Below are 25,035 nucleotides of genomic sequence, written 5' to 3'. Positions count from 1 at the left end.
TTCTGAGTAACATTTGTAACGTTTTAAAAACAGTTACAAAACTATGACTACAAGCCCGCTACGAAGAGCGAGGTAGAACCCATCAGAAACACCCTCAACGATTGCGACAGTAAAGATAAAAAGTCAGTCCAGGACGTGAAGTCAAACATCCCGTGATCTATCCATTTACTGCAGTTGAGAGGCAAGCATACACCGTCTCATTTAGAGAGGAGTGGCCGAGGCAGTTGGGAGAGCACCACTTGGGGCACCGCCTGGGGGCGAACCACCACCACCTGGAGCACCGGAGTTCTCATTCTCAATGCCGCCCTCCTCAGTGTAATAAGCCGCAGGGGTAACAGTGGTGTCTTGGGTAGGGTCCATACCAACTGTGATCCAAGCGAAGATTCCGTCGGAGACGTCATCGCCTAGATAGACGTATTCCATGAAAGGATCAATTGTATCGAGTTCTTCAGCGAGAATGCTGTCATCGGCGTTGGCCGTCAGCTCCTGCGTGTTGGTTGAGTACGGGGCGACCTCATCGACGGCGGAAATGAGATCCTGGTCGAAGAAAATCTGTCCAACGTGCGACGAGTGCGAGGTATACAGGCCGGAGATGGTTCCGTTTGCAAGAACCTTGGTTTCGTTGGCTGGGTGGGTGAGGACTATTGGACAAGTTAGTCAATATCGGGATCAATTCAACTAGCAGGATGTGACAAATGCCACCGCGAAAACAGAAAGGCATAGTAGAAAAAAGACGGCCATAACCATGAAGAGAGGATCTTGTATCTGGGAACCTTACCGTGGATGTGAGTTGCCCGGCCAGTGTAATGACCTGGGAAGTTCGATTGGAACTGAATGACACCTTCCTTGTTACTTTTCTGGACACCTCGGTTGAAGGTCGTGTTGAGGTTGGTCTCATCGTCAGAGTTCCCGTTTCCACTGGCGACGACTCCAGAATAGACACCCTATGACGATCGATGTAAGTGGAACGGTTCATAAGTAATGCAGTTGGTGAAGAATTTACTTACAGTGGAGTTGCAGTGCCACAAGTCCATGTAGATCTCCGGGAATGGGTTCGCAGGTGTTGGTGTTGATCAGCTGGATGTCCATGTAGAGAGGAATACCCTCCTGGGACTCCGCGATGTTTTCACGAACTAGTTCACCCGTGACATCTAATCCGCGTTAGTAACTTTCAACCATAAAACAGAAATGGGGAGCTAACAGTAAGGTCCCTGGGTGACCTCAGGTCCGAGAATGCAGGTCGCATCGGTGCCAAACAACACATCAGGGTCGGTAGAATAGTCCACCCCTGTGAGATTGGAGTGATGCGAAGTATCCAGGGCGCTATCAGAGCGTGCCTTGAGCAAGTGGTTGGCTATGGGCTTGTTAGAACGTGATAGTGTTTGGCACTGACTTCAAAACATACTAGGCTGAAGACCAAGGCGGCGACGGATGTTCTTCACGGCCATGTGACGACGGGCCACATTTCGGCTTTGCTGGCCACGACGCTGAAGGCGTGAGGCACACTGTGCAAGGCTGCGCGAGTGAACAGGGGCATTTTTCAGGAACGCAGCTCGCTCGGCAGCTTCAGCTTTAACATCATGTCCCGGGTGAGCAGACACAATGCCAGTCAGAGCAGTCAGGCCGATGGCAACAACAGCTGAGAGATGAACCATGATCGAGGTAATGAGGCAATTGAAGGCGAATGTGAATGAGGAAGTTGAGGATACCACACCTGGGTGTCTTGGGGTGCTTTATACCTTCCTGTTGCCTCCCTGGATAATACCAAGGCGGAGCATGGCTAGATTCAGGATAGACCTGTTTGTGATAAACGGCATTTGTATGAAGCTGACGAGGGATATGGAGTAGCTCTGCCTGAATCGACGAATGAAACGCGGAAGGTTTCTCAGCGAGAAACGCACCCTGGTAACTGCAGGCACCCCCAGCGGAGCTCAACCATCTATGAATAGGACTGCGATATCATAGGGCAAAGGGGTGCAATCGCTTGCCACCGGTAGGACATCGGGGGACATTGCGAAAGAGCTAGAGGTCTAGTTCGGCAGCAACTCTAACCAACTCTGTTGAATCCACCGTCGATCATGCTGGCACTATTTCCCTGCCAGGAAGATTCTAGCCATTGGGGGTTTCGCAATTTTGCATGCGGGGAATTAAGGACGCGGCCCAAGTATGATCTTCATAGAACAAGTCCTTGTCTGCATGGCACTAGGAGTCTTCGTCGTAACGTGCGTGACGTATCCGGTCTTGGCGGTCCCGCCCCGAGGTCCCCAGCGAGATCAGTCAGCGGAGAATGCAGTTCCGATAGCTTTGGCTGGATATCTATGCGATCAATCAACAGTGGACATGTCGAACTCCGAGTCTTGGTATCTGAAACCTTGGGGGTTTGATCAATGTAAGACGCGCGTGTTGTTCTATCAGAGGTGCATGTTCCCGTTCAATCTGTCTCCTTGAAAAACATCATGTTCGGGACCATCTATGGATGTTGCCAAGATGCTGATATAAGAACAGCAAAGGCTTGGCAATTGCTTCTGTCCGGAGATCTTTTGATGTCGAGGGATGGTGGATATTGGTAAATGTGGGTTTAGAGAGAATACGAAGCAACTTCTCATCAGTTACGGAGTACACCTCTGGGGTTGTTTTGCACACGCAACCTGAGGACTGCATTTTTAACTATGGAAATTTTTGGTACCAACCAATTGCGGTAATCGAATGGTCATCTACAAGAAGAGAAAAATCGTATCAAAAGCCATCAATATTGGATTAAATTATGTTACATGCATATTCGTGGATATCAGGGGCAATGTCGCATGAGACCGTTAACGCATGATAGAAACAATATTCGAGTAAGACCCACTGGCAGTGGGCAGAACTACGAAAAAGGCGAGAACAAAAGAACCGCCACAAAAGAAACAATCCGGTGGATTAGGCCTCCTGCTGGATCACTCTGGGTGCCTGAGCAGCCTTCTCCTCCAATCCAATCTCGGCAGCAAAGGTGCTGTGAGGCTGCCACTTAGCGGAAGTGCGAGGAGTAGTCTCTTCCATCATCTTGTCAACCTGCTCAAGGGTCAAACCCTTGGTCTCGGGAATGAGGAAGTAGGTGTAGACAAAGGCACAGGTACACAGAGAACCCCAGATGAAGAACACCTTGGGACCAAGGTTACCTTTGTCGGCCTCAGTCATGTAAGGAGTGATGACTGCGATGATGCAGTTCCAGAGCCAGTTGGACGCGGTGGAGAGGGCAACACCGCGGGACCGGATGGGCAGAGGGAAGACTTCACCGATGACGACCCAAGCACCGGGACCCCAAGTGCTAGCAAAGAAAAAGATGTAGATGCAAATGAATGCGATCATCGAACTGACAGCACTCTTGTTCTGCGTATCGGTGGTGACGCCAACAATGGCGACAATGAACTGACATACAACCATACCCAGGGCACCCCAAAGGAGCAAGGGGCGACGTCCGAATTTCTCGATGGTGTAGAAGGAGATGGGGGTAGAGAAGACATTGACAATCGTAGTGATCATGCTGATCAGGAAAGGATCATCAATTGTCTTGAGATCCTGGAAGAAGGTGGTTCCGTAGTAGAAAATGAAGTTCACACCAGTCCATCTATTGCTTGTTAGTGTCTCTTCGCTAGAAGGAGGATAGTAAGAGTAAGGCATACTGTTGCATCATCTGCAGCGAGGTACCCAGGATAGTACGACGAAGGTTGCTGTTAGGGTGCCAGAGGCTTCCGGTGAAGCAGCTGAACCAGGTGGTCCAGTATCCACCCTGGGGGATTGCCATCATTTCGTACTGATTGTTGGCGTCGATCTCATTCAGTTCGCGCTCGACAAATTCTGAATCCTCAGGCTGGCCACGGATACGAGCCAGCACAGTGCGAGCCTTATCCTTTTGGCCCTTACGGATGAAGAATCGAGGTGACTCGGGCAACATGAACAACCCAAGGGCCAAAATGAGAGCCCAGAGCATTTGGAGGGCAATGGGGATCCGGTACGACCCACTGTCTGTCCGCTCCTGGGTGCCATAGTTCACACACGAAGCCAGCATCAAACCGATGGTGATGCAGAACTGGTAACCCGAGACGATGGCACCACGGACCTTGCGGGGTGCAATCTCAGACATGTAGAGAATGATGATAGCAGAGACAAATCCAATACCGAAACCGGAAATGAGACGACCGGCAACAAGAAGTCCGACGCTGGTAGAAGCGGTCTGCAAAACGACGCCGACGATGAAAATGGCGCAGCCAGAGATGATAGTAATCCGACGACCGAACCAATCAGCCAGATCACCGGCGATGAGGGCACCGAAGAAAGTTCCAGCGGAGAGAATGGAAACGATGAGCGACTTTCGAGAGGCAGGAATAGAGGTGGCATCCTAGGTGCGGTTAGTGAGATTCTGGAAACTGTGGGAGGGAGGTTGACACTCACCTCACCAAAGAACTCATGGAGGAAGTATTCCATGCCAAGAACACCATTGATGTAACCTGAGTCATAACCGAAGAAGATACCACCAAAGGCCGCAAAGGCGCACATCAGGTAGGCCTTGAATGTGACAGGGGCCTCGACAATCATGGCGTCGACCGGCCCAGACATGACTGCTCCACCAGGCATGGTAGCGAGTCGATGAGAGTAACTGTGTTTAAAAGAAATCCAGAAAGAGATGAAGTGAGACGTCTCAAAGAAAGATAATGTGGGGTGAGAGATGGAGAGGGGAGAAGAGGAAAGGAAGGGACTGGGGAGGAAGAGAGATTTATATTGTGGGGGAAGAGAGAGACTTGAGCTTTCCTCAGGCCTGCCCCAGGCCCTGCAAAAAAAAGAAAAAAGAAAAAAGAAAGAAAGCAAACGACCGGGAAAATTATGATCTAATCTAATCCATATTCGGCTTGGTTACTATCGGCATGAAATACAAGAGGAAAATCTAGAAATCGGCTGGAATGACTGTGTAGCCAAGTCGGCTCTAGAAAGCTGACCACGCGATAGAAACGGCAAGTATAGAAAACCGGGGAAGTGCTACATGGTCTAAGCCGTAAGACTGTACGGTCAGAGGATCTGATTGGCTGTAAATCCCAGAAATGATCCGCCTATCCCTGTCTCATCGGCTATACAACATAGGAGGGTCAAAGTGACCAAACACCAAACCACTTAAGGAACCAAAACCAAACAGAGCCTCGGGCCTAGAAACCGGAGATGTCCACTTTGGGAGAGAGGGTCCGCGGGGAAGTGAACTCTAATTGGTTCCAAGGTTGCCATGGGACTGTGCGCCACGTGCCCAAAGAATTTTCTTTGGTTTTTCTGTGACTCCAACATCTTCCCCAGGTTTTTTCTATACTTAGTACACTACCTACCTACTATTTTAACTTATTTTGGCAAAGACAAAGTGACTCACTTATGAGTCTGGTGACCTAGAGGAACTGTGGTTCACAGAATACCTCTAAGCTAAAACCCTACTGTATTCACATCAATGTCACCTTGAGGGCAAGCCGAAGCACAGACCTTGGGGGCGCCACAAAATCACACTCTCCCCTTGACTTTTAAGGGAAATAGAAAAACAAGTCTTGGCATAAGACAAGCTGACTACTAGTATTGGTAGGATACACAGTAAGAATAATCGTGATAAATTAGTTTCAGGTCTGGTTGGCTTTACTGTTTATGTTCCTTGCCGTGCGTATGTTGTACGTAGTCGGAACAAAATAAAAGAAAATAAAATAACAAATAAGACCAACATGATCAACACGTCAAAGTGGCTCGCAGCTCGGGCATTGCCGAGCCAGATAAGTGGGTCATCTATCAGCACAAGATTTCCAAGGGCAGAGATGGGCTTTCGAGGCTTTCTCCCACGGGGAAACTAGCCAGTTACACAACGGGGACATGGACTTTCTCAGCCATTCATCTCCGCATTTTATCTTGGCTATCACGTGAAGTCGACTTTTCGCAGTCTATCCCGTGCCAAATACTCCCGGATGAATGAACGGATAAATGTCGGGATTTCGTGTGTGTGTCATTTCCCGCCCTTACGGTGTCAACAGCGCGCTTGACCGTGGCCTGTTATTCGATGTCGCAAATTGTGACTCTACTAAATCTCCGAACCCTCCCTGTTGCCCAACTCTGGAGCAGCCGAATACAGCAAATGCTACGTGCCCGTCCATGCTCAGCTTACGGAGTACCGAGGGACCGATGAGAAACTTACCATATGTTCTCGGTTGGGAGTTCTCGGTGGAAATAGTGGCATGAGTGACCCACATTAGCCATATAACGGGGACCGAAGTTGGGGAGTTGAGGACCTGAGACTTCCCCCGACCGAAGAGAAGTAAAGAAAATGAAGCCGAGAAAATCATCTCCGATACCCGTGAACCGCCTCTGTTAGGATGTGGAACTTTTGTCCTTGAGGGGAAAATACATATGTATCTATCGACATACGGGGTTGGACTTTGTTGTTTCCAAGACATGCACTACACCATATCCATTAGGCCTCGAGAAACATGGACAAGTCTCCGGATCTTCCGGTTTTAAGTTAGGTTTTCTGGGAAATACTACCCCAGGACTGACTTGTTCGAGGACTTGTTCGAGCACTGGATCTGGTCACCGGTGTAGATTTGTTATATTATTACTTCAATATCCTCTTTCGGATTCTAATACATACTTAGCATGACAGGCCTCTTTACCGACCTGTCAGACCAGGAGAACTGTGACCAGGACTACATCATCCGGCTGCAAGAAAAGCGGGAAAGGAAGCTCCTTCGAGCTATCCGCAAGAACGACGTCGTCAAGGTCAACGCACTTCTTGCAGATGGTATTTCACCTGATGGCAGCTCAGAGAGGGCCCCATTGCAACTCGCCGTCTGGCTAGGCAGACGCGAAATCATACAACTACTCATCCAATATAACGTCCAATCTCCGAGCAACCCCGGCGCGGATTCGGACGATGACGAGTTGCTCACAGCGGCCGGTCGGGGCCATGTGGAAATATTAAAGATGCTCATAGAGTACCGCAAGAAGCTTGGCTACAAGGGCACGGCTTGGCCAAGCCATCGAGGTGACGAGCCCATTCATCGCGCTGCTACTTCGGGTCGCTTGGAATGCCTTCAGTTGTTGGTGCAGGAAGGTGCCACGATCAACCTTGAGAATTCTCATTGGGAAACGCCATTACATCGTGCAGCTAGTCTTCCGACTGGTGCACAGAATGGACTGCCGATGCTGCGTTTTTTGCTCGCTTCAGGCGCAAATGTCAATGCCTTAGCCAACACGGGTGACACGCCTATTTTGACGGCAGCTCGTGTTGGTAATGAAGCCGCTGTTAAAGAGTTGCTCAAGTCATCACCTGATCTTCACCAAAAAGGTCAATTTGGAGAGACAGTTCTACTTGTTGCTATTTCTTCTTGTCCCTTGAGAACGGTGCGGATGCTCGTCGCTGCAGGTGCTGACATCCACTGTCGGACTAAGTCGAATGCTTCTGTTTTGCACCTGGCGGCCGAGGCTGGGAAAACCAAGGCTTTCAAATAGATCCTTGATAACAGTAATCTCACCATTGACGATTTTGATTGTCATAATTGGACTCCACTGCACTTTGCTGCGTGCAAGAACCAGGTCGTGATGGCCAATTACTTACTTGAACACGGAGCGAATCCATCAATCGCATCAACCCCAGGGAACCATACACCTCTTCACCCCGCAGCTGCTCATAACGACGGTTCTATCCTTCAATCAGACGATGGACGAGACGATTCCACCCTTGTCGAGTGTCTTATCCAACATGGTGCTGATGTGATGGCATCGGCAGACAGTAAGATTTTGCAATTTACAGGATGGGTGGCAAAGACCTCCCGTATGAATATGTACTGGACCTCGGAAAAAGATGTCACCCGGTCTGGCATGGTCTATCCCCTCCACTGCGCCGCCAGCAGTGGTGCCATTCAGAGGATAAAAGCGCTTCTAGCAGCCGGCGCGGATATTCATACTCGCACTGCCCCAGGTGGAAAGACAGCGCTTCAACTGGCTGCAAGCAAGTCACACCGGAGCATGGTCCGGTTCTTGATTCAAAGAGGCCTGGATCATCGGCTGACTGATACTGAGGGACATACAATGGTTCACTATCTGTCTCTAGGGGGACGGTACGAGCCCGTGAGTGTCAAGGACTTTCTTGTCGCCGAGAAGCTTTACGACGCCTCGATGGAACCTGAGCTCGTAAGACTGAGGCCTTTTAAATAATTCCTCTAGAATACTAAAAATGATTTTTTCCCGTGATGCGCAGAAACAATGATATGCGATGCGTAAACGGCAAATATGCATATCAAAACAAACATAAATTCAAGACATATAGCTTCTCCAGTATCATGTTAAGCCACCTGGGAAGATTGATCGGACCATTAAAGCCTCAGACTGTAAACCATGGCGCCTCAATAAGCTTTTCCTTTTGTATCTATTTTCGGAAAATTCATTCATCAAACGGCGGTTTGGTCGAGTGGTCTAAGGCTGACTAGAGCCTTCTTGACATACTTCTTGGGATTAAAACCTTCCATGCTAAGAGGTTTGAACCAGTGGACTGCGATGTTGCTGTATACTACTGTAAAAGAAGCCATAATGGGTTGAATGCAAATTTTCACCTACCCACCATTTCCACATCAATTTACTACCACCAAAAATGCCTTTTTCGTCTCAAAATCTGGAAGATAGAATTGAAATTGCTATCTCTACATACACCGAGAGAGATAATCCTAAAATGTCAAAATTGGGGCTGGAATTCGACATTCCGTACCATACCTTACGGGGTAGAATTAACGGTCGTAAATCTAAAAACGGTCACCCTAGCGCTAATAGAGCTCTAAATGCTAAGTAAGAGGCTGCATTAATATATTAGATCAATACTTTAAACACTACTAATGCACCACCTATAGCAGAGATGATCTAGAAGTGTGTAATACAAATCCTTCGTCGTTATGATCTAGATCTTAGTATTAGTGTAAATTAGGCCTACCGCTTTATTAAGCGCCTACCTAATAAATATACTTATATTAAGTAGAAACTAATAGAAAAAGACCGTTTAGAAGTAGTTACACTAGGTTATCTCTCTACCTAGTATACTCGCCTAAGCTAGACTACGTCGCGCTTATAAATTAGGCCTAAAAATATCTATAATTTCCCGAAAAGTCGTCTTAACTAAGACTAAAGCTAGTTAATCTGCTAGTATTAGTACTAGTAGGTGGGGTTACATCGGCGACAGGTCACCTAACCGCGAGAGGAATAGCCCGGGCATTGGGAATATTAGGGCCTAATGCATGGAGGAAGATATATTGGCGGGTAGAGACCGTGTCGTCTTCCACGATTGCATCTACTCGACTGTCTACATATCCCGAACACCCTTACCACGGTATAGTACCCAAAGTTTCTCTCTCTACCCACCTTTAAGTTTCTCACCATGGCTCCTCAAACAATCATAATCAACTACACCCCCGACAAGCGGCTCTCGCTCATAGACGCGACCACCAAACAGCCGCTCTACCACGTTAAGGTCAGCCGGCAGACGCCGCAGATGGAAATGATCCGCCTGACGGGCCACCTTCCCCCGACGGAGGGCGCTGGCACCGACGCTACTGGGACGGGGATGCGGCCTATCCCCGCGGACGAAGAGAACTATTTTGAATCGCGTGTGTGCACTGCGCAGTTTAAGATGACCAGCCTGGACGTGATGCTGCGCATCCGTGAGCAGCGCAACATCGAGCTCAAGCGCCAGAAGGTGCTGAGCACGCGGTACTCATTCGTCTCGCCGGCGCTGTCGGTGGGCGGAGCGAGCGGGCTGGTGGGCGAGGGGGGTCCTATCGTCCTGACGTGGGAGACGGACTCGGGGGACAATACGGTCGGGAACTTTCGGCTGGTGCGTGAGGGGGACAGCAAAGTGCTGGTTAAGTTCCGCAATGAGGCGTTCTCCAACGCGCGGGTGGGCACCTTTGAGGTGCTGGATGAGGCGATGGATCAGTTGGTCAAGGACGAGGCGGTTATCTCGGGGCTAGCGATGCTGGCGATGAACCAGAGCTTCCAGCTGGCGGGGATGGTCATGTTTGGTCGTTCTTGAGCTCTCTCGGTGCTGTTTGTGGTGTTTCTCATTAATTTCCCGTGTCGTCTCTCTTGTTCCCCTGCTTGCTTTGTGATGTATGTACCTCCTGCGCTCTACAACTCGCTACCCAGCAAATGCATATTTTAAGATGCTATGTAACCTATAAGACAATCCATAGAGGCTCAGCTGACAAAGCTGCCGGAAACCCCCAATACAGATTTTGGTGTCTTTTGGCAATGATGCTGGACAGTCAGTTGAAAAGTTTAAGAGGCGGCCGAACCAGTTTCGGTACGCACTGTAATGTGAATTTGCTTCAGCCTCTATTCCTTTCACTCAAATATTATCCGCAATCTCCCGCCGACCTTTGTATGCTCGACTAGGAATGTAGGACTGCCTGAGTAGCCGCGAACAGCGGTGACCAGGGAGTCGCCGTCGCTCAAAACCGGTCTGTGTATTAGGGATTGCGAGCATCGGAGGGTCATGCCTGCTATGGGTTAAACGAATATACACTAGGAAATGGCAATCCTGGTCAAGAGTAACATTTCATTACTGCCGGAGGGCGGAAAAGTAAGGACAGAAAATGCAGGGGCCGGTAATTAAATAGATTTGTTTATTAACGACTCGTGCATATTAGAATGAGACCCACCAGCTTCGGATACACCGTGATAGGTACGGAGTTGGGTAGAAGGAGAGGTTGTAATAGGCTGCAGGGAGAGCCAACAGGATCCGTTTGGGCTTAGCTTGTCTTTTTTCAAGCTTGGCATTTCCCACTTAGAACCACAGGGGGAAGATTAAACGAGAAGACGAATCTGATCCCCAAATAGGTAAATGACGGGATTTCGAGGGTGTTTATGGCAAGATCTCTTTGGGCCTGATTGGACCTGTTCGAGCCCCATGCCAGCCCAACGAGAACCTGTGGCTCTAGCCTTGTGGCGTCCCAGTGTATAAGTAGTGCTTCTCCCAGACACACTATGTTGTGGGGAAAAATTGTCTATCGCGTCAAACATACCTGCTAGCATGAGTCTCTCATCCCGTGCGCTGTTAGCTCTAGTAGCTCTTTCTTTTGTAGCGCTCGCTAAGGAAGTCGGTTATTTCGACTCATCCTCATGCGCCGATCCCAAGGGCTTCGCAACGTGCTACGAGGATGCAGACACCGTATACTCGAACTGCGTAAACAACAATTGCGCTGGGGGAGGTGAATCCTGCTACAACTCATGCGGTGGAAGCACATCCTGCATGAACGAGCAGTGTCCTGGTCTGGGAATCGACTGCATCAATGCTTGTGAATGTGAGAGGTCCGCTGGTCAGATCGAGTGTGCAGGCCAGAGTTGCTGGAATCGGGTAAGAGTCCTTTGGCGATCCATATAGCTTTTATCTGAACATCCATCTTAGGTCTACTCTTGCGAGTACCAAGCTACGACCCTGGACTACCTCAGCTTCTGTCTCAACCCAGATCGAGATGGATTACCGTACTGGCCAACGCCGGATGATGCCCCTGATTCCTGTTCCTGCAATACCGGTCAAATCGAACAAAAATTATACCTGATTATCAATCAGGTGGAGACGTGCTCGAATAACCAGACAAATATCGGTCGAATGACCGATGTTGACGGGATAACTGAGTACGCTCAAGCATGTATGTGCTGTTCATTCAGTGCTATTATCTCCGCGTATGATCAAACCCCAGAGCTCAAAGCCGCCCTTCTTTTTGGCCCTCCTGTTGCTAATGATATCATTCAGTATCTGGGGCACATGCCCTGACACCCAACCCTCCCTGCTGGCTGCAGATGAATGGTTTGCTGGCCTTCTAAATCCCGGCCACTGGGAAGACTGCGGACCTTACATGGAGAACTATGATTGCGCTGGGGATCTAGGATTTGGTCGTGCCGACGCTGGTGGGATCACCAAATTCTACTCTCCCGGCAATCTGCCGACTAATGGCACGAAATCCTTGTATAACTCGGACGGCGTCGTCTCTACCCCGGTCAGTGGTGATGTTTTCACATGGACATTTGGATCATCGTTGGTGCACACTGTCACTGTGTCCTCGGCGGACGCTACTGTCACCGGCGCAAAGGCTAGTGGAGGGAGTGATGCTGCTGCAACTGGTACTGCAACGAGTACTGCGACTGGTACGGCAGAGAGTGATGTAAAGCCTGGGGTTGGGTCTTCTTTGAGAATTCCCTCCTGGACCATCGCTGGCATTGTTGGTATCTTGATTCTGTCGAGTATGTGAGGACCGAAGGTACTGTATACGTATGAAGATGTCTAGATCCCATCCACTGGGATCAGTTGATCACTTCTTGGTGCTTTCTAATAGGCCAATAATCGTGGATTGCTGTAATCTATTATATACAGTACAGGAGCCATGAAGGCATGCTTCATATGGCGCGTTAAACAACCCAATCTTTCTTGGCTCTCGTAGTCCTTGTCCTTCAATCCTCAAGACCCATTCCTCTCTGCACTAAATACCTATGCAGATACCAGGCGATTGACGTTCCACTTACTGGATCGCAATGTCGGAACAGGAAAGATAGATCTGACCAGTCTGGAAAGAGTTCCACTTCCAGGAGAGCAAAGTGTGGTTCGAGACGTAGTCCGGAAGCTTGATCTTTTTCGAAACAGTGTAACCGCCGGCGATCGTTGTTTTGCAAGAGCCAAGCTCAGCACTGTCGACACCTTGGCACTTGGTATCATCAAAGCCATTGCAAGTGAACCAGTCATTGCGGTGGCAAGCTTCGCCCTCACCACAGTCGGCACTGTAGTCGCAGGCCTGTCCATCGACACCAGTACAATCAAGAAGACCTTTGTTGAAGCAGTCCTCGGCCGCCTGCTTCTCCTCGTCGGTTGGCAGGTAATCTGGGTCTAGGAATTTGTCCACAAGAGCTTGGTCTTGGCAGATACGGTAGGTGAACATGCCACCGTGATCACCGTTGTGGTCAACGCACCACACGACGTCAATGACATCACCGGCTTTGTAAGACTTAACCACCTCTTTGCCCCAGTCGCTGCCCGGTTGGTTGTAGTCGACGCTCACACGGGCATTGTATCCGCAGGGTCCGCTGCGGCCAACTGGGGCTACGTCAAGATCAGGCCAGGAGGAAACGGGCTCGAGGATGGTGCACTCAGGACATGTGTCAACCCCAGCCTAAGTAATGTCAGCCAAAGGGTTGTCTTCGATACTCAGTTCATCTAAGAGTCTAACCTGGAATCCGAGCTTGGTTCGACTGTCCGGGGTGACAAGGTAGCCATGCCCAGCAACAATGGTAGACAATGAGCCCACTAGTACAACTGCGGCAGACTTCATGATGTTGGGGAAGCTGCAGTTTATTCGAAGCAAAGTGGATGGTTGAGTTGAGTACAGAAAAAACTAGATGTTGAGGATGGTTCCTTTTATATTCTCATGTATCGCTGCTTTGTGCTTCACGAGTTAGTTGTTGCCGTCCAAGATTGCTACATTTTTACAGGGTGCGGACAAGAAGTCCAATCATGAAGAGATGTTTATTAGATCGAGCATTCTGTGAATATTCTGGCTCGACTAGGCCCTGTAAATATGATCAGCATCGACGTTGCCAAGTGCAGGACGAATGCCGGGGTTGCAGAATACATGATCGAAGTGATTGGACTATATTGCTATGGGCCAAGCCAATCCAACGCCATTGGGGAAACCCCGGGCTTGGCAGTCATTTGGCAGAAGGATGCGACGCCCGATATATTTCCGCTAATTTACAGATTCCAGGCCCAGGAGATTAGATCGATGTGCAGGACAAGTCCAGCATGCATAATTTACACAACTATAGGGAGTATAGAGAAGTTTCATACGTATACCGATGATAGGCGGGATAGAAACATAGTCTTTTTCTTCAAATTTTGCTTCGCCGCAGTTCTACACTGGAACCGACATCTTGTTTCTATACCGTATTCTTCGTTTACCTGAAACACTTGAGCCTTGCCGTGGCAATGGTGGCTGTGGGGTATTTCAGCCTTTTCAACGCCATGGCGCTCGGACAGAAAGATCAACAGAGACATCTCGGTTTTACAGGGGTTTCCCGACTATTGCCCGGTAACTCATTCATCTTAGTAGTTTCAAGTTAAATCCCTGATCACATGCTGCAAATTTGCCCAAGAAGTCGTTCAAAATGCTTGCCTGTGACGGTCATAATCTACATCGGCACTAACGGGCATCTCAGTCATCGCCTTTTGGAAATACCGGAATGTCTAGTGACAAGGGTGTAGATCAATATGTGGCTTGGTTAGGGTTCCGGTTATAGGAGTAGGGCTGTGCTGCGGCATCTTTCGTTCTATAGTGCCAGAAACCAGATATGATACAGTGCAAGATCCATGATATCAAAATACTGAATCGAAGGATTTTGGTAGGATATGGATAATGCAAAACATTGCTAAATCACGGGGATTTTGGATCAAGCTTGGGCAACAGAGACTACCGTATAATCAGACTAGAGTTCCACAGCCGTCGTCTATTCTGGGCTGTTGTAGCTCAATGCAGTACTTGGATCTTTGCTTTTCAATGAGACATGTATATATTATACTAGCCTCCACTGCAATGGCTGACATCCTATCCCGCAGTCTAGAAACTGATAGGGATAATGTAGGGTCCTCGTTACACCACTACCGGGCCTATCTAGCCCCGACCAGCAACTTACTTTTCATGCATATTGGGCGTCTCGACCTCCTCCCTGGTAGGCACGGTATCCAGAGCATCGAGAGTGATATCGACACGAGGACCGGTGAAGTTCTTTCTTCCATCCACAAACCACTGGAAAACGGAGATGATGATGATAACAGCAAATGCTGCAATACAGTAATCTATATAGGTAGGTTAGTGAACATACTGTCATAGATATCCCCACAGGTAATCTCACTCATACTGCTCCCCGTAACCGTGCTTGACGGAGGGAAGACAAACAGGACGGTAGTCAGGGCGATATATGATAAAGCAACCTAGTTATGATCAGAGATGTTAGATGTTCCACTTTATCCAAAATCCCTCATGACCGCGACATACAGAATCAACAAACCATCCGAGTGCATCGGGCAATTTCCACTTCCTTTCGGGGAGCGACCTGCGCCCCTGAAGACAGTTTATGGCAATGGGTATTCCGTAGGACAGATCAAGAGCCACGACTGAGGCTGAGATAATTGCGTTGAAAGCACTGGAACATGTTAGTTACCATTTACACGGCCACCTCCGGATAGAAAATTTACCTTGTAGAACCTAGGAAGATACACCCAAATGCGATTACTACAACAACACTAAGAATGAGTGCGTTGAGGGGCAATTTGAGTGTTGGGTGGACTTTCGCAAAGAACCGAGAGGCAGGAAGACCCCCATCTCTGTGAAGAAATGAGTATACGCGTCATATGCTAGAGAGAAACCAAATACCTTGCGAATGCAAAGATCATTCGGCTACTAGTGGTCATGACGCTAATTATAGCAAAGACCAAGCATACCAGAGGTAACCTAGAAAATGGCGTCAGAGTGGAAACACAATAGGGGAAACTTTAGCACATACATCAAAAGGCATATAGCTCCCGCGTTGCTCTTGGTTGCATCGATCAGGATCTGTAGAAGAGGACCAGCTGCGGAGGTTGCGACCTTTTCCATGTTTCCTGCGACGAATAGGAGGACTATCAAAAAGATAGAACCGGTGAACACCCCGATGCCTACGCAGCTAACCATGATTTTTGGGCCTTCGATCTCAGCGTTGGGTACCTCTGAAAACACGATGTGTCAGTTCCTCTCCTTATCTTATTAGGCCCAGTGCAGTCCTTTACCTTCGATCATGTGTGCCACCGCATCCTAGATAAAGTTAGTTGGATTGAGTGTGTTTTCGTATTGCAGTAGTCTTGGTGACTTACAAAAGCAGTCACGCCAAGTCCTCCTTGGAGCAACTGGAATATCTGTTAGTATCGTTGTAGTCTTGGTGAGTATAGTACACCTACACCCAGAAGCCATGCGATTCCATCAGGCCCTAGGCTGAATTAGCAAAATCATCATAATGAAGTTATCGGGAAAGCCGTACATCCTGTGGTATTGACAAAGTCGCAGAAGACAAAACTGTGGATGTCAGTAGTCTGCTATAAACTTGATACCGCCAGAGGAGCTCATACTAAGCTGAGTTGTAATTGGGAGAAGCGCATGCAAGACACGTAATTGACACAATCACAAAACCTCCAATCGACCACATAACTGCATATCGTTAGAGATACAGCGAGTCAAACTGGGAGAACGTGACTCACAAGCACCACGGTAAATGACCGGCAAGATAGAGTTCATGAAAGCATTGATGACGAAGGAGCCAACGGTCAGTCCAATGTAGATAAGAAATTGATGCCAGCGTTGCGGCACATAGCTCTGCATGTAATGTTAGTATTGTGGTAGGGGTATGAATGCGATCTCTCACTTCGTGAAGGACGGAAATGATGCCAACAATAAGCTGGCTAGAAAGAAGGGAGTTCGTGGCTACGAGTGCAACCTGACCATGTGTTAGTTTAAGCATTACATTGAATGATTGCTCTCCCTACCCAACCTGCGACGTTGATCCAGCCTGTAATCCATGATAAGATTGGTACTGTGTTCGGCCACGCGACTTTCGATTCGTTAGTATGAACTGGGACGAGGTGTTAGAGAGCAACATACTGGCTGGCATCGAAGTTAGCATTAGTCCGGATGACATGGTATTTATAGATACATACCTGCGACCCAGTGATACTGTCCACCCGCTCTGCAAAATATGAAAGAAAGAAAATGAGTCTGGTGTGTATGCCGAGAGGAGACATGTCAGAGCTTACGTCGGATATGCCGATAGAAATTCAGCCAGCGAAGATGCGATGCAAAGATTGCAGAATCCTGCGGTAAGCAGTCCTAGATGATATCAGCAATGTCTCAGAAACCAAGTGTTTCTAAATAACATACCCCAAATCACACTTGTACTTCCACCAGATGTAAGGCTGATCGACAAACTGGCCGAAAGTGCAGTCCACGACTAGGCTGGTTAACTAAATACCCCGGTCGCAATCCATGCCTGACATACATTAAGAACTGCAAAGGCCAAGCCAAGCATCGACCTAGAGATCCCCGTCAGCACCCAGCTTCGTATATGATAGCGTATCGCTCTTACCATGTCGAATGACTGCGTTGGAGTTCAGGCCGATGGCCCATGGCTGCCAGCCTGGCATCATCGCCTTGAAGTGGAGCGTCTTTCATAGTAGATCACGATTCAAAGATGGATAATATTTACGAGCCAGAGAGCTGGGGAGAGAACCGCTCTAAGTATCTCTCCCATTCAAACGTATCAGGAAGGCATTGCCAGACGATTTCTCTTTGCGGTTAAGCTCCGATAGGGGCCTATTTCGTATGCGGGGAAGCTGTGCAGCTGCGAGTATCTTATCTCAGAGGCTTGAGACGCTTATCACGAGTGTTTATACGCTAAGGTGGTAGTCGGCTGGGCGCATGGACTTGCCCAACATCGTATAGTGTTGCTAACACCAATTAAAAAACGGCAAAAGGAGGAGTTTTTAATCAAGTATCTCGTTTCATAAGGAGAGCTTGGTAGAACACAGCGCGACACGGTGTAGAACGCAGTTTCTATATGTCAAAGTCGATCTGTCTTTCAGTTGGTTTCTCCACTGTGGATTTCCACGCTAAATGACCCGAACACATGTCTATGACGACGAGGTACTACAAAGGGAGGTTATATATACATCTACTCCCTACTTGCAAGTCTTTTCCATAGCCAGAAGAACGAAATGTTCAGCCTTGAGTCGTCGTCCCTCGGTCGCACTGGAAAATATGCAATATTCAACATACATTCTGAAACAATATTTGATTGTGAAATTGCTTCAAATTCCAAATTGAAACTCATGAATGTATGCGATCAAGCTGATGCAACATTAACTCCAAATATGCCTATCCTCAGGGCATGTGATGCCTTGGAATCCACCAAATCCCAAATCCTCCAAACTCCATCCAAACGCAAATCGCAAGCCGAGCAGTTAAAAGAACAAAAAGAAAAAGAACAAAACACCCTTTACTTCAAGACTACCAGCATCTTGAAATATGGATCCGATGTTCATTGAACATTGTAGGTGTCAAGTGCATGTTGGACATCACGCAGACTATTCTTGTCGCCGTACGCGTCCATCAACTGTTGGTTTCGCGCTAGGCGCTCCTGTTCCTCCAGCAGAGAGCGTTCCCGCCGCGACTGGGCCTCAACGTAGTAATTGTATGCACCGAACCCTGTACGCGCCCAAGTCAGTATTATCCCTACAACATACGAATACGCAGGTTAAGCATACCCAGACCAACTGTAGCCATCAGGGGAATCAGTCTAAAATGGACAGGGTCAGCAAATCATGGTACTAAAATAGGGGGAAAAAGGGGGGCACAACTTACAGCCGTCCAGTCCGGGATTTGACACTGGTTGGGTTTCCGTATCGTTTGCTCGTACCAGGGAGAGCAAATTGAGACATCATGATATGATATATATATATATTTAAATGTAGAATGTTCCTGAGAGTATATTTTGGGATATTCAGGAGTATTGAAGTGAAGCAAAGGAGCAAAAATGAAGTAGGTAAATGCAAGGCCCAACGGAAGAAGCGGAATGCGGGGAATCGAGACGTGAAGGTCCGAGGATCGCCTCCGAGGTTCGCAACAGGTCTTATACCTCCGGTGCTGATCAGGCCACATTGGCCTTCATCATACAATCCCTGCAGTGGTATAATGATCCTCTTAACTCATCTAAAGTTCCTACAATTTCAATAGTATGTTACATTGGAATCATGTCATAATTAAATCATGTCGCGTGTCATCCATCCGCATTCGGAAAAGATCAAACCCGCTTGAGTCTTCATATTTCCGTCTATATCTTATATTAACTTCAAAATGGCATCTTCTCACAAGTATCATACGAGACCTGAGACCTTGATCATGCAAGTGCCTTAATTGCCGTTGTTCTGAGGCGCAGAGGTTGCCGGACCCTCCGGGGTCACATAAGCCTGAGATAATTCGTTAGCGCAATCTGGGGAAATTACCCTACACGTCACGCTTACCTTGGTCATTCCACCGTCGACAACAAAGTCCGTTCCATTCACGAAGCTGCTCTCGTCGCTAGCCAAGAATACCACAGCGTGAGCCTGCTCAATGGGTTCACCAAACCGGCCCGTCGGGAAGTGCACCTCCCGACGGTACCGCTTGGCCTGGTCGTCACCCAGCCAGTCTTGCAGAAGAGGGGTGCTATACAAGCGTGAGCTAATGTTCAGCAAAATCCAGCCAGAAAAACTTACTTCAAGGGGGCGGGGCACAGAGCGTTGAAACGGAATCCCTCACGGGCATGAACGATAGCCAACTCCCGAGTCATCGCCAGGACCGCACCCTTGCTCGCCGTGTACGCGAGTTGGGGAGTGGCTGCACCAACCAAGGCAACGACGCTAGCTGTGTTGATGATACTGCCACGGGCCTTCTTGTGACGACGCAGACTGAGGACGGCGTGCTTGCTGCCGAACCAGACACCCTTGACGTTGATGTTGTGTGTGAGATCCCAGATCTTCTCGGGGGTATCGATGGCGTCTGCGTCGTTGGCGTGCATAATTCCGGCATTGTTGAAGATCACATCGGTGCCTCCCCAGCTATCCTGTGACTCAACCATTGCCTGCACATCCGACTCCTTGGACACATCGCATCGGATCGACTCGACTCGAGGGGCAGTGGGAACTACTTCCTTCACTTTGGCCAATGCCTTTGCGAGGGAGGGTTCCGAGACATCGGCCATCAGAACATTGGCACCCTCACGGGCGAAGAGGATACTGGTTTCGAGACCGATGCCACTATCCAAGTCCGGAACCGGTTAGGCTTTTTCGTGACGGTATTTTATCTTTTGGGAAGGGAACAATAGACATACCCGCCAGCACCAGTGATGATGGCATTCTTGCCTTGGAGACGTCCTTGGGGAGTAGTGGCAGCCATTATGACCTTATCTTGGAGCTCTGTATAAATGAACCTATGTTAGCAATGACTCAACGCCATGGTAATGTGATATATCCAAGGAAAATGCTAGAGAGGAGAACACTCACATGAATTGGAAATAATCAAATCAATATGAGAGTTGTCAATATCACCGAGGGTGTTGCACCCGGGGGTATACGCGGGGCAGCGTGGATCCCGTTAGGTAAGCGGTGACGATGCTGGCCCGAAGCGGTAAGGCGTCACCGATATCTCGCTGATAAGCTTCCAAGCTGGCGCTGGCCACTTGCGAATCCCTGAACTTGAGTTACTCGAGTTACCCGATTTTCCTGACTCGAGACGTGACTTTGATCGTTCGGCGCGCTCTTTTCTCTTACCCTTACCCTCCTTCTCTTCAATAATTTGGATCCCTACACTCATAATTCACCCTTTGACCCCGATCCATCATGTCGAACCCCGCGGACCCCGAGGTCACAGCCGAGAATGTCGCCGAGGTCCTTCGGAATGACACGAAAGTAAAGGTGGCTGGAGTGGATGTGGATGGTATTTTACGCGGCAAACTCATGAAGAAAGACAAGTTCTTATCCGTTATCACCGAGGGCTTCGGGTTCTGCTCTGTCATCTTCGGCTGGGATCAACACGATGCGACGTATTATAAGGAACTGGCTATCAGTAACAAGGAAAATGGATATCGCGACCTTGTCGCGGTCCCAGATCTGCGCAGTTTCCGTCGCATTCCTTGGGAGAACAATGTGCCCTTTTTCCTCATCAGCTTCTTGGATCCAGACACACGGGAGCCGGTTTGCGCCTGCCCACGAGGATTGATAAAGACGGCAGCCGCCAAAGCCGAGGCGGCGGGGTATCGGGCGATGGCAGGAGGTATGTCTGATCGCGGATCAGGGTGTGTGCGATCCAACGGCTGATTAGACTGAGTTTAACTAGCGGAGTATGAATTCTACCAATTCCGCACCCCGGGAAACCATGCTACCCCCGAACAAGGTGCATCTGCAACGGCCGCCTTCCTTCAGTCGAATCCAGTGGATGCATTGCCGTCGGTGACAGAAGGCATGTTTGGTTATTCTCTCACTCGGCCCATCCACAACCAAGATTACTACTATGGCATCTTCGACGCCTGCGAGCAGTTCCGATGCGATATTGAAGGGTGGCATACCGAAAGTGGACCAGGAGTCTATGAAGCTGTTAGTGACATGAGAGAGTGAACGGTTCGCACTGGAACTAAACATCGTGATAGGCATTACAATTTGGCGAAGCAAAGGACATGGCTGATAAGGCGGGATTGTTCAAGTAGGATTGTTCCTTTGCCAGCAGTTCGGGTTCCGCTCTCGTCATGGGCTATTGCTAACCAGGGTGTTCGTGTAGATACGTCGTCAAAGCATTTGGGATTAAGCATGGCATTACCCCATGCTTCATGGCCAAACCCCGACAAGGTCTGCCAGGGAACAGTGGACACATGCATATCTCGCTCGTCACGGCCGACGGAAAGAATGCCTTCATTCGCGATACCCCCGATCCATCCCCCCTCTACCCCGATATCGCCCATTTATCCGACCTGGGTCGACACTTCCTGGCTGGTCTTCTCGTCGGCCTACCAGATATCATGCCGATCTTGGCCCCGACGATCAATTCCTACAAACGCCTGGTGGAGAATTTCTGGGCACCGGTCACAGTCTCTTGGGGACTGGAGCACCGGGCCGCGTCAATCCGTCTGATCACTCCACCGACGGCTAGTCCGAAAGCGACCCGGTTTGAGGTGCGCGTGCCAGGCGCGGACACCAACGCGCATCTTGTCCTCGCGGCGATCCTGGCATTGGGGTGGCGCGGAGTTGAGAAGAAGCTCGAGATCCCCGTGCCGCCTCTTGCCCGCGGCGAGGATATGGGCGGTGCTAGTGACCAGGGTGTGCGTTTGGCAAAGTCCTTGAAGGAAGCCATCGTTACATTTACGCGGCCAGAGAGTGTCGCACGGGAGGTCTTTGGCGATTTATTCGTCGAGCACTTTGCCGGAACTCGGGAGCACGAGGTGCGCTTGTGGGAAGAGGCGGTAACTGATTGGTATGTGATTCATCTACTCCGTGCTGCGATGTCCATTTGTACGCTGACTTGACATGTTCCCAGGGAGATGAAGCGGTACATCGAGACCGTGTAAATGCACATTTCATTGTCGTATTGATTGTCCGATTTACAGAGACGCATGATTCGACAGACATCGGGGGAAGAATTGTACATAGTCGCATTGGCTTAGTAGAGATGGGTTCGTAAGGGCGCGTAAAGGCAACAGTCGCAAGGTTACTGTCTTTAGATATATATCAAATTACCTTCAACATTGAATTGGAGGTGGTCGATTTACCAGAGTTAGGACGTATGTATAAGATTAAGTGTCACTTTTTTTGGCTGAGCAACGTCACATGCGGTCACATGCCGACGAACTCAGCAGAAAACCGCCGGAACAATTCGGCTTCGGATATGACTCTTTTGGAACCCTGCAAGACATGGATGATCAGAGACAGCCGCGGTTGATTGGGGTTTCCGGGATATGCGGAGAGTATTCTACAGCCACTTTCGGGTGAAGCAGGGGTTGAGGGTAGGGATGAGAGTTGTTCAAAGTTTTTGTATATTAGATTCGAGAATTGGTCATTATCATCATTATCATCCTGAAAGCTATATAACTCTCATGTTCTCCCAAAGATGCTGACCGAAGTGAATAAGTGAATAGCCCGGTAAGACTCGGTGTACGGCGAATGCCGTTTCTGATAGCGATCACGGTGTTTTTTGTAGGAACAAACAAGCTTAAAAAGAACGGGGAACTGGGGAGTGTCGGCCGAGAGGAAGAGTTTCCCGTGGGAAACTTGGCAATTTTGGCAATTTTGGCAGTTTTGGCAGTTCAGCACGGCCAAATGGGGTTTCGGCTTATCGCTGAGCGGGTCCAGAACCAACCGCGGTAACTCTGGGTGGCTCTGACGTATTTGATACCCTCGGGCAGATGGACTATATAGAAAAGAGTATTAGTATCTCGTCTCTTCTAATTCTTGGTTTCTCTTACTTTCAAATTGAACTGTGATTCTGTACATGGAATACCCATAGCATATCATCTATTGCATATCTCTTACCTATTCCATACATATCTACATCATGTCTCACGTCGACACCCAGCTCAAGGATGTCGCCATCCTGGGTTCCATCAATAACGATGCTCGCAAGATCCTGACCAAGGAGGCATGTGCCTTTTTGGCTCTGTTGCACCGCACCTTCAACCCCACCCGCAAAGCTCTTCTCCAACGCCGCATCGATCGCCAAGCTGAGATTGACAAGGGAAACCTTCTCGACTTCCTTCCCCAGACCAAGCACATCCGTGAGAATGACGCCTGGAAGGGTGCTCCTCCCGCTCCAGGTCTCGTGGACCGCCGTGTCGAGATTACTGGCCCTACCGACCGGAAGATGGTGGTGAACGCGCTGAACTCCGATGTCTGGACTTACATGGCTGATTTCGAGGATTCGAGTGCCCCGACTTGGGACAACATGGTGAACGGTCAGGTCAATCTGTACGATGCTATCCGCCGACAGGTCGACTTCAAGCAGGGCGAGAAGGAGTACAAGCTCCGGACTGACCGCACTCTGCCCACTCTGATTGCTCGTGCTCGTGGCTGGCACCTGGAGGAGAAGCACTTCACCGTGAACGGCGAAGCCATCTCCGGTGGTCTCTTCGATTTCGGTTTGTACTTCTTCCACAACGCCAAGGAGCTGGTCGCCCGTGGCGCCGGTCCTTACTTCTACCTCCCCAAGATGGAGTCTCACTTGGAGGCTCGTCTCTGGAACGACGTCTTCAACCTCTCCCAGGACTACATTGGTATGCCCCGCGGAACCATCCGTGGAACTGTCCTGATTGAGACCATTACTGCCGCATTCGAGATGGACGAGATCATCTACGAGCTGCGCGATCACAGCTCCGGCCTCAACTGCGGCCGCTGGGATTACATCTTCTCCTTCATCAAGAAGTTCCGCAACCACCCCAACTTCGTCCTTCCCGATCGCTCTGACGTCACCATGACCGTGCCTTTCATGGATTCCTACGTGAAGCTCCTCATCAAGACCTGCCACCGTCGTGGCGTTCACGCCATGGGTGGCATGGCCGCACAGATCCCCATCAAGAACGACCCCGCCGCCAACGACAAGGCCATGGAGAGCGTTCGCGCTGACAAGCTGCGCGAAGTGCGCGCCGGCCACGACGGCACCTGGGTTGCACACCCTGCGCTTGCTGCGATTGCCTCTGATGTCTTCAACACCCACATGCCCACCCCCAACCAGCTGTTCGTCCGCCGTGAGGACGTCAACATCACCGCCAACGACCTTCTCAACACCAACGTCCCTGGCAAGATCACCGAGGAAGGTATCCGCAAGAACCTGAACATCGGCCTTAGCTACATGGAAGGCTGGCTCCGCGGCGTCGGCTGCGTGCCCATTAACTTCCTCATGGAGGACGCCGCCACAGCCGAAGTTTCCCGCAGCCAGCTGTGGCAGTGGACCCGTCACAACGTCAGCACAGCCGAGGGCAAGCGCATGGATAAGGCCTTTGCACTGCGTCTTCTGCAGGAGCAGGCTGATAGTCTGGCGGCTAAGGGTGGCAAGGGCAATAAGTACCAGCTTGCTGCTCGGTACTTTGCCGGCCAGGTTACTGGTGAGGACTACGCGGATTTCTTGACCAGCTTGCTGTATAACGAGATCTCCTCCGCTGGTAGTGCTGCTAAGCTTTGAGTGAAGCTGTGATTTTATGATGATGAATACCCTTTGTTTCTTTTTCCCTGTCTGCCTCGAATATGACCTGATCCACCATCTGCAGTTAGCATAGTTGTATAAAATTCATTTTATTTCGATTACCTTTTTACCAGTGTAGCATTTAGATGAATTATCTGCAAGTACAAATAGCATATTGGTTCTCAATTCTTTGATGATGCAATATGCACCAACAGGTGGATATCAGGACATG

The 25,035-nt window shown here is 49.4% G+C and overlaps 12 protein-coding genes across 12 annotated transcripts; 6 read left to right on the top strand and 6 right to left on the bottom strand.

The window, feature by feature from the left end:
- Positions 1–201: 201 nt before the first annotated feature.
- N7489_003341 (intradiol ring-cleavage dioxygenase) lies at positions 202–1,655 on the bottom strand (the record flags this gene model as incomplete). The annotated part of the gene is made up of 5 exons (XM_056709096.1): positions 202–641; positions 779–928; positions 1,008–1,151; positions 1,202–1,354; positions 1,406–1,655. The coding sequence occupies 5 exons, from the start codon at positions 1,653–1,655 to the stop codon at positions 202–204; spliced, it is 1,137 nt and encodes a 378-aa protein (XP_056573398.1).
- A 1,264-nt stretch (positions 1,656–2,919) lies between these two features.
- N7489_003340 (sugar porter family MFS transporter) lies at positions 2,920–4,614 on the bottom strand (the record flags this gene model as incomplete). Its single annotated transcript, XM_056709095.1, has 3 exons — positions 2,920–3,607; positions 3,663–4,378; positions 4,432–4,614. The coding sequence occupies 3 exons, from the start codon at positions 4,612–4,614 to the stop codon at positions 2,920–2,922; spliced, it is 1,587 nt and encodes a 528-aa protein (XP_056573397.1).
- A 2,034-nt stretch (positions 4,615–6,648) lies between these two features.
- N7489_003339 (ankyrin repeat domain-containing protein) lies at positions 6,649–7,503 on the top strand (the record flags this gene model as incomplete). Its single annotated transcript, XM_056709094.1, has 1 exon — positions 6,649–7,503. The coding sequence occupies one exon, from the start codon at positions 6,649–6,651 to the stop codon at positions 7,501–7,503; it is 855 nt and encodes a 284-aa protein (XP_056573396.1).
- Positions 7,504–7,593: 90 nt separating this feature from the next.
- On the top strand, positions 7,594–8,208 carry N7489_003338 (uncharacterized protein; the record flags this gene model as incomplete). The annotated part of the gene is made up of 1 exon (XM_056709093.1): positions 7,594–8,208. The coding sequence occupies one exon, from the start codon at positions 7,594–7,596 to the stop codon at positions 8,206–8,208; it is 615 nt and encodes a 204-aa protein (XP_056573395.1).
- A 1,207-nt stretch (positions 8,209–9,415) lies between these two features.
- N7489_003337 (uncharacterized protein) lies at positions 9,416–10,069 on the top strand (the record flags this gene model as incomplete). Its single annotated transcript, XM_056709092.1, has 1 exon — positions 9,416–10,069. One exon carries the CDS (start codon positions 9,416–9,418, stop codon positions 10,067–10,069), a length of 654 nt encoding a protein of 217 aa, XP_056573394.1.
- Positions 10,070–11,068: 999 nt separating this feature from the next.
- On the top strand, positions 11,069–12,287 carry N7489_003336 (uncharacterized protein; the record flags this gene model as incomplete). The annotated part of the gene is made up of 3 exons (XM_056709091.1): positions 11,069–11,392; positions 11,444–11,721; positions 11,792–12,287. 3 exons carry the CDS (start codon positions 11,069–11,071, stop codon positions 12,285–12,287), a joined length of 1,098 nt encoding a protein of 365 aa, XP_056573393.1.
- A 267-nt stretch (positions 12,288–12,554) lies between these two features.
- On the bottom strand, positions 12,555–13,358 carry N7489_003335 (uncharacterized protein; the record flags this gene model as incomplete). Its single annotated transcript, XM_056709090.1, has 2 exons — positions 12,555–13,199; positions 13,257–13,358. The coding sequence occupies 2 exons, from the start codon at positions 13,356–13,358 to the stop codon at positions 12,555–12,557; spliced, it is 747 nt and encodes a 248-aa protein (XP_056573392.1).
- Positions 13,359–14,711: 1,353 nt separating this feature from the next.
- N7489_003334 (uncharacterized protein) lies at positions 14,712–17,279 on the bottom strand (the record flags this gene model as incomplete). The annotated part of the gene is made up of 20 exons (XM_056709089.1): positions 14,712–14,878; positions 14,935–15,013; positions 15,078–15,225; positions 15,278–15,406; positions 15,456–15,533; positions 15,586–15,787; positions 15,848–15,872; positions 15,932–15,964; positions 16,016–16,044; positions 16,096–16,130; positions 16,184–16,262; positions 16,313–16,427; positions 16,477–16,548; positions 16,598–16,662; positions 16,713–16,715; positions 16,769–16,797; positions 16,865–16,937; positions 16,989–17,058; positions 17,107–17,140; positions 17,194–17,279. 20 exons carry the CDS (start codon positions 17,277–17,279, stop codon positions 14,712–14,714), a joined length of 1,551 nt encoding a protein of 516 aa, XP_056573391.1.
- Positions 17,280–18,144: 865 nt separating this feature from the next.
- On the bottom strand, positions 18,145–18,544 carry N7489_003333 (uncharacterized protein; the record flags this gene model as incomplete). Its single annotated transcript, XM_056709088.1, has 3 exons — positions 18,145–18,311; positions 18,371–18,402; positions 18,468–18,544. 3 exons carry the CDS (start codon positions 18,542–18,544, stop codon positions 18,145–18,147), a joined length of 276 nt encoding a protein of 91 aa, XP_056573390.1.
- Positions 18,545–19,015: 471 nt separating this feature from the next.
- Positions 19,016–20,039, bottom strand: N7489_003332 (putative short-chain dehydrogenase/reductase family protein; the record flags this gene model as incomplete). The annotated part of the gene is made up of 4 exons (XM_056709087.1): positions 19,016–19,072; positions 19,127–19,310; positions 19,361–19,900; positions 19,975–20,039. 4 exons carry the CDS (start codon positions 20,037–20,039, stop codon positions 19,016–19,018), a joined length of 846 nt encoding a protein of 281 aa, XP_056573389.1.
- A 443-nt stretch (positions 20,040–20,482) lies between these two features.
- On the top strand, positions 20,483–22,200 carry N7489_003331 (glutamine synthetase family protein; the record flags this gene model as incomplete). Its single annotated transcript, XM_056709086.1, has 5 exons — positions 20,483–20,915; positions 20,979–21,235; positions 21,289–21,341; positions 21,417–22,106; positions 22,170–22,200. 5 exons carry the CDS (start codon positions 20,483–20,485, stop codon positions 22,198–22,200), a joined length of 1,464 nt encoding a protein of 487 aa, XP_056573388.1.
- Positions 22,201–23,183: 983 nt separating this feature from the next.
- On the top strand, positions 23,184–24,803 carry N7489_003330 (malate synthase; the record flags this gene model as incomplete). The annotated part of the gene is made up of 1 exon (XM_056709085.1): positions 23,184–24,803. One exon carries the CDS (start codon positions 23,184–23,186, stop codon positions 24,801–24,803), a length of 1,620 nt encoding a protein of 539 aa, XP_056573387.1.
- Positions 24,804–25,035: the final 232 nt, after the last annotated feature.

This window comes from Penicillium chrysogenum, assembly GCF_028827035.1.
Source record: "Penicillium chrysogenum strain IBT 35668 chromosome Unknown utg000001l_segment0_segment0, whole genome shotgun sequence".
In the NCBI taxonomy this organism is placed as follows: domain Eukaryota; kingdom Fungi; phylum Ascomycota; class Eurotiomycetes; order Eurotiales; family Aspergillaceae; genus Penicillium; species Penicillium chrysogenum.
Note: the sequence above shows the minus strand (reverse complement) of the source record. Positions and strands in the feature narration are given on the sequence as shown.